Raw genomic sequence first — 7,581 nt, 5'->3', positions numbered from 1 at the left:
TTTCAATTGATTTCTGTGCTCTCTGCTACTGTGTAAAACAAACTGGAACATTAAAGACACCCTGCATGCTACCCCATGGAGACTTGGTTTTCTTTAGAGAGAAATCAAATAAGTGTAAAATTTTCTGTTTTTTCTACTCATGTATTTTCTTCTGGATCTTTAAATTGTATTTCAGTGTACTGACAAATTTTGTACATAAGATGCTAATTTTCAATCACATACTTTGAAAAAGCAGTCTGCATTTTATAGTGAGATTTGCTAGTTTGCTTGTAGTTTGTTTGTAGAAATAAATATCTCTTTTTTCGTCTGAAACAGAATATACCAGCTTTAAAATAATGTTCAAGGTGTACATAAATGTGCCGTTTTAACCTAGCTAAAATTTTGCATGTTTAAAAGGTGTTTGCTAAGCAGTCAAAGAACATTTGCAGATGTTAATCATTTGTTTTACCCTGCTCACTTTCAACACTATTGAAGCAGCCTGAAGTTTTGAGCTAAATATTGAAATCAGAATTCCAGGGGAGAGTTAGACATAAAAAGCATTTTTCTATGCTGTAAATGTCAGTACTGAAGTTGCACCTTTAGACAGATCCAAGCCTTAAAACATATGCTCCTGAAAAATGTATTTTCTCGACTGTAGAGGAGTCACCTGTGATGGGCTTCAGCCGTTGCTGAAGTGATCGCTGTAGCACGAGTCTCTCCATATGATCCTTCTGCTTAATTTCATATGAATTTCAGTTTATTGTGAAATACCATCTTTCTGAAACCCAAACTTGATTCCACATCCACTCCACCTCCCCAAATCCTCAGGTAGCCCTGCCGCTGGGGTAAGCATTTGGGGTGCTCAGTTGTGGATCAAAGGAGGGCAATGACCTCCCATGGAGGCCTGAGCAAAGCTGAGGAGTGGGACTTGAGTTTTCACTTCAAGGAATTGGTGTTTTCTGAGGAAAAGTCATAACATTTTGGCCATAATGCCTTCCTATAACCTTTTCACTTTTTGCACAGGAGCTGGGTAGCCATTCCTTGTGTTCTTTTTGCCACTCATGCAAAATGTGTGCTAGTGTCTGTGTCACACAATGTCTGAAGCTCTCGTGCATACAAAGTCACTTGGAGTTATTGTAGGAAATATTTTATGAATAATGAAAGTTTTCATCACACAGTATTTAATGTAATTTAATTTAATGTTTTGTTGTTTGGTTTTTTTTACATTTCCTACAGCTGGTCTGAAAACCCAAAAGAATGGAAGTTTCAAAAGACAAGACAAACATGGCTTCTCATGCACATGTATGATAAAGAGAAGGTTTGTATGCTGCTTTTTCTCAGAGCGAATATGATATAAAGTTTTATTTGTTAGTTGTAGCTATTCTTGGTAACCAAAAGTTGCTAGTACTAGCCATGCACTTTTATAATATTTTAAACATAATTTATAAATTAATTACTTTGTTCTTAACCAAAACACTGAATAATTTTAATCTTTTTATTTTCTTGGTGATCATTCTCCTATGCATGCTACCTTTTTATACTTGATATATGTCAAGCATAAATAGAGCAGATTTATGTTTTATGTGAAACTGGGGCTTACTGAGAATTTTGAGTCATATCCTTAAGTTAAATTTCTGAATGTGGAACCCAATACTGTAAACCCTGATTCTCATATTGCTTCAGATATCTCTGGCTCCATATAAGATGCACAGCCATATTGCCACGATATTAAAATAGCTTTCTCATTAAAATAGAAGTGAAACCTGATGTTGATTTTAAAAAGCATGAAGTATAACCAGAAGCTAGGCTTGCATCATTACTGAGAGCCGTTCATTTCATAACTTGAAAAACAACATAGATTGAATTTCCAATAAGCATCTGACCATCACGATATTGAATGGAGGGTTTCAGGTCATTCATTTTGTTGTGTAATAGAGCAAACATGTAGCAACTTGCACAGTGCCTTACTTACTGATTTATTTAGTTGACATCCAGTTAGTTTTCACTGATTTTTTGTGTGCATTTAAACATTTAAGCATACCTATCTTCCTGACCCAAATTATTCAGCGGCTCTTAAGCTAATCACCTGGCATAGATTGTTACCTTTATGATTAAAAATACTTTTAGAGAACCAGATAATTAAAAGCAGAGTTTCATGGAGGTGAAGAAGTTCACACAGTGTAATACTTTAAAAAGATTAGTCGCAGGATGCAGACTTCATTGTAGATATCTAGGTGGTTTGCACTGTCTTCTGTTTTGAAGTTTCTCCTTTGAAAGTCTTTACCAACCTTTCAAAACAAATGTATGCTCTTTAAAGCTACCTGGAATTTGTTTCACAGGCAGAATGATGTTTTTACCTTTTTACCTGTTTATTTTGGATTTTGTGTTGAAATGTACTGGGAAATAATTAACTGTAAGTAGTGTTTGTTTTATGTATCACAACACAGTTTAACTCCTTGTTTCTCAACATTGAAGTGAAACTTCCTTTCCATTTTTTTTTAAATCTGATGAAAGTGTCATGATTTATTTAAAGTCGCATATTTTATACTGTTTAATACTCAGAGATGCATTGAATGTGAGCTTTAGATAATGATTAACATCTGCATCCAGATTATGTTAAGTTAGAACTGCTCAAGTGCTTATAATTAAGCATGTGACAAAGTCTTTTTCTTCATCAGAACTGTAGGGCGGGCAGACCAGCTCCTTTTGAATATTTTTTTTTAATACCCAAATCCAGCTTCCTGTCCATTACAGAATAAAATCTGTTGGATATCCAAGCATGACTAAACTACAAAAGGAGGCATGAGTTTCTTTCCGTCCTAAGCCACATCTTTGATCTCATGGTGTCACTTGGATGCTTTCTGAAAAGCCATGCAAAGGAGTGAATTGAGTTTCCTGTGCTGATGGGGCTCTTTCTGTAAGAAATGAGCTGAGGTTTTAAAGTCTTTTGCAACATGAGGTGTTTTTTTTAAGTCCCTTTAAAATCCATCTGGTGTAGTTGGCTGACAGCTTCCAGCCCAAGCTTGTATACCTATGGTGTATATAGATACAGGATGCAGTATAGAATAAACACAAAATCATTTGTTGATCTTTGTCATCTGGCACAGCATTTTTAGAAAGCAGCAACGTCAGCTGCAATCAGCTTCTGGACTGCAAGGCCCTAGAGGGGCTTCTGAAGCTTCCTCAGAAAGTCACTGAGAAAAGCAAGCTTGGTGGCACTGAGCTGAAGTTCACTCTGCAGATACCTGTATTTGCTCTGCAAAATACATGGGCATCTGCATCTAAAGTCAGAAAACTCCTGAGTGACATAGTATGATTTAAAAGCAATAGCTGTTCTTTTCTTACTACCATTTGTTAGTGTTTCCTCCCTTGTCCCAATGTCACACAGGTCCTGAACGTTCAGGAGCTGATGGTAATTGTTTCACATTGGGATGTTTCTGTATTAGTCAGCCCCAGTGCATATTGATGAGTTAGAACAAGGGCAAGGTTGGGGTGTGAGAGAGGAGAAACAAGAAGGAGGTCTGAACAGTTTAACAAAAGGATAATAATTAAATCCTGTAAGCATCACTTCCCCTTACCAGAGCCATGGTGGGAGATCTTGATATCCAATTTCAAGCCTGACCAAATGCTGATCTTAGAGAAGGATCGCATTCCTTGTAAAACCTCACCAAATGTCCCTGAAACTTCGGCTCTTGTACTACTGCACTTTAAGAATTAAAATTTGGATTTCACTAACTTTTTGCTGGTACTTTCTATGTTCCGTTGTCCAGTAATTGCTATGACTCTGTTGTATGTGTAAGTGTCCTGGTTTTACTAGTTCAGAGGAAAAAATATTACATTAGCTTTCCTACAATGGTACTGTACTGTAGGCCTTTGCTGAAATAAACCTAATAGCTGTGTTAAAGAAAAAATCAGGCTTTTTGAACACTGAAGCATGTATCCCTAGGGCCAAGTGCTAAACGCTTTCTAAGCTTCAGGCAGCCACATGTCTGTCTGCTGTTAGTATTTCTAACTTTAGAGCAGGCTTTTTATTCAAGCACTTTGCTTAAATGATATAATAATAACTGTAATTCCACACAGTGAGTTAGGACTGTGCCACAAGGTCTGAGAACAAGAGGTGTAAATTATGTAGATAATTTGGCTAAGGTTTGAAACATAGAAAAGTTACCGAGGTTTAAAAACCTGGTACTGAGCATCAGGATTAAAGGAGCACTATCATGCTGGAATTGTTTGTCTGTCAATGTTTTTGACTGTTAGTACCAGTTTACTGTAAGTAAAAAGGTTTCAAAACTATAGAGATATATATATATATAAATGTATATATAAAAATATTTTTCATTATGTTTAAATGCATTTGGTTTGTATATTATAGCAACACATCATATATAATCCATTTCAGTATTAGTCACTGTAAAATTAATTTTTTTGTATCTGTATTGTTTCTTTAATGCAAGAGTGTTTGTGTGAAGAATTAGAAGTTTTTCCATAGCGTGTAAGTTAGGAGGCTGAGTGCAGACTTTAGTTTTGATTTATTACTTTGTAATATCCCTGACTGATGAAGGCAGTGTTGGAATATTCTTCCTTCCTTTTCTTTTGGAGTGATAGAAGTTTTAGTGATCAAAGTTGTGTTGCCAAATGTCGCTGGAGAAATAAGTTGTAAATTAAATATCTGTTGAAGCTCTCTTCTCTGAAATGTTGATACTTTGCAGCATTGGAACAGCCCTTGAATATTTAGTCGCCGATCCTTTAAATACTTACGTATGTGTTTAACTTGACTCATGTCAAGTATGCCTTTTAAAGTTATATGTGTAAAGTTAAACACGGAGAAAAATATTTGCAGGATTATGTCATTTTAACATCTCCTGATTCACGGCAAAAATATTCTCTTAGTGGCTGAAACCTGTTCTGTGGATATACAACGTGAAGCCAACATATGCTTCAATGTAGATCTGTTCACCTAATACTTTTGAAAAGACATTGGTCTGAAGTATTGAATATGTAATTCAAAAGTCTTTGCTAGGTTATCACTGAGTTTATTTCATTTAATGATTATTTAAATTGTGTGTTGCACCAGAGAAGCTGAAATTTAAGCTATGACTAGTTAATTAGAAAGGGAGTGAAATGGCCATAATGCAACTGCAGATGACTAAACTGCTTTTAGTGTTAGACATGTTAGTAGAGCCTATCAGTTTTAGTCAGCATTAAAAATTATTTCCATATGTCTGAAATCAATTTGTTTTTCAAGTTAAGTTCTGTTCCTTTGTATAAGCATTCTGTCAAAGTGCTTGATGGTGGGTGTTATCTCATCTTAGCAAACAAATAATTTTGGGTAGGGGCAAGGGTATTTCCAGCAAAATTCGTTCCTCAGACATGTGCGTGCAATTCTCATGGAATTTGTTAAGGTTTGCATGCATGTTTCCAAAAGTAGGATTTGGCCAGTGGCTTTTTATCTTCCAACAACCCTCGCAGCCTTGAGCTCGCTGTCAGGGAGTGTTTGCGTTTGCTGATCAGCGTTTCCACATCTGCTCAGAATTTCCTTGCAGATGCTTTGCCCATCTGAGCACATGAGAGTCCTCTCTCCACGGCCCAGCCCTCCCAAGCTTGAACCTTGGCATCTACACACAGAGGTGGGCACTGGCAAATACAAAACCCCCTGCAGTTCTCTTAGTTATCTTTCAGGTGATGGTTTGACATGATTGTGAATGAGTATTGAGATAAAATAAATCAGTTGTTTCTTCTTCCTTGGTTTTTCTCTTTCAAGGTTCCAGACAAGTATTTCACCGTTTTACTGGATTATCTGCAAGGGCTTCAAGGCGGTGCGCGGGACATAACTGTGCAGAAAGCTGAAGCTTTTATGAAGGAATTTGATGGTTCTGATGCAGAAGACCCAAACGTGGTGGAGAAGTGCGAGCGTATACGACAAGTTCTGCAACTGCTGTCCTGAGGGTATTTTTGTGTCTTAATGGTTGTGATGGAAAGGAGGATAGGGTGTCATATACAGAGACTATAAATCAGTTGTAAAGACGTATCTTCTAATAAGAATCCTAATATTAAAATTTCAGATTTTGTACTCATAATTGTTTCCAATTGCAAATATTTATCATGTTTGGAGGTAATGAAATAAAAATATTGTATTTGTTCCATTAGATGTGCCGTTTTGATTAAAAATAATCTTACTCCCTATCTTTAGAAAAATAAACCTCTCTTTCTTGTTAGTTTTTCTCCACCTCTCCATGTAATTACTTTTAAATAAGAGGAGCTTTGCAGTTCTTAATAAGAAGAGCAAAGGAACCAAGAAAAAGCCTGGAGGGTTTTTACAATGGCAGCTTTTAAAATGAACATACAGTACAGTGCTTGCTCAGCCAGCTGTAATCTATCACTTTCAGCTTTAGAAGTATGTCATTTGGATTTGGGAGAGATCATTTGCAGTCTGTTGAACACGGGTTGTATAACACAGTTGCTTATTAGTACTTCACGCGGTGCTCTGGAGATAGCATCAGCTCTGGTAGTTTTCCTTTTATATTTTAAAGTTTTCAAATGCTTTATGGCAATTGTTTAGATCTTCAGATAATGCACAGATGGGAAGAGATCAGATCCTTTTCCCATGTGTAGTGAATTCATCTGGTTGTACCTAAACTTACCCTGCGACCAGAAGTGCTGTGCTGCAACATTTTGTATCTAGCCTGCCAATGCTGCATTTTTATCTTTCTCTTGTAATTGGTGTCCAAAAGAGTTAACTTGTGTTCATTCGCTCTGACGTTGGACATTTGTCTCCTATGAACATGCTGAAAATGAGACTTTCCAGTAAAAACCAAGGACATTAGTTACTCAGAAGTTGGATGATTGGCTTATTTAATAACACTTGTGTTCAGACAGTGTTCTTGACCTGATTCTTTAATGTTTCTGCAAACATCGCTCATACTTTATTAATAACAACTAGATGAAATGTGTGGTGTTTTAGAAGAGTGGTTGTCTTTGGGAATTATGGCTTTAATTTGGAAGGGTGAAGGAGGGAAGGATCTATGGATATGCAGGCCTAATTTTTCAATAAGAAGCATTTGAGTGGATTTGACAGCCTTCACAGTCATGGATTACTACAGATCTTTAGAATTATGAAATATTCCTAGTAACAAATAACTTATGCTCTCAGACTTCTTGAAGATTATGTTTTCAGACAAAAAAAAAGACTAGAAACCACATTCCCTGCTCTAACACAGTAACTGTGATGGTTCGTCAGCAGCTCAGGAGCTGTTCCTGTACCATGGGCCAGCAGTTGGATGGGGGCTGCAGAGGGTGCATGCAGGGTCAAAGCCTTTCTGAGGCCTAAAGCTCTATAAAGCTGGGCTTTCAGTGCAAAGGTCAGTGAGAAGAATTAGTAATAAAAAGAAGTGATACTGGCATTAAGTGAACTAGTGAAAGATCTTTGGATCTTATATTTTCTGTTTGAGAATATGCAGCCGAGAAAAACTACTGTCACTCCAACCAGAAGCTGATACTTTTTCCATCAGAAAAAGTAAGAATTTCTCTGGGATGAAGTTTTCAGTGTCTTTTTTGTGACTTTATGATTGCATTTTAGATGTCAGAGAAGACTTTGTGTTCTCC

The 7,581-nt window shown here is 36.6% G+C and overlaps 1 protein-coding gene across 1 annotated transcript; it reads left to right on the top strand.

Moving 5' to 3' along the window:
• Positions 1-1,215: 1,215 nt before the first annotated feature.
• On the top strand, positions 1,216-5,923 carry LOC104545856 (chromosome unknown open reading frame, human C7orf50; the record flags this gene model as incomplete). The annotated part of the gene is made up of 2 exons (XM_010191088.1): positions 1,216-1,297; positions 5,741-5,923. Coding segments are annotated over 2 exons (265 nt in total), but the record flags the coding sequence as incomplete, so codon positions are not given.
• Between the last annotated feature and the right edge of the window lie 1,658 nt (positions 5,924-7,581).

The sequence above is a fragment of the Mesitornis unicolor genome, unplaced genomic scaffold (assembly GCF_000695765.1).
Source record: "Mesitornis unicolor isolate BGI_N332 unplaced genomic scaffold, ASM69576v1 scaffold35988, whole genome shotgun sequence".
In the NCBI taxonomy this organism is placed as follows: Eukaryota; Metazoa; Chordata; class Aves; order Mesitornithiformes; family Mesitornithidae; genus Mesitornis; species Mesitornis unicolor.
This window is presented reverse-complemented; position numbering and strand designations above follow the sequence as displayed.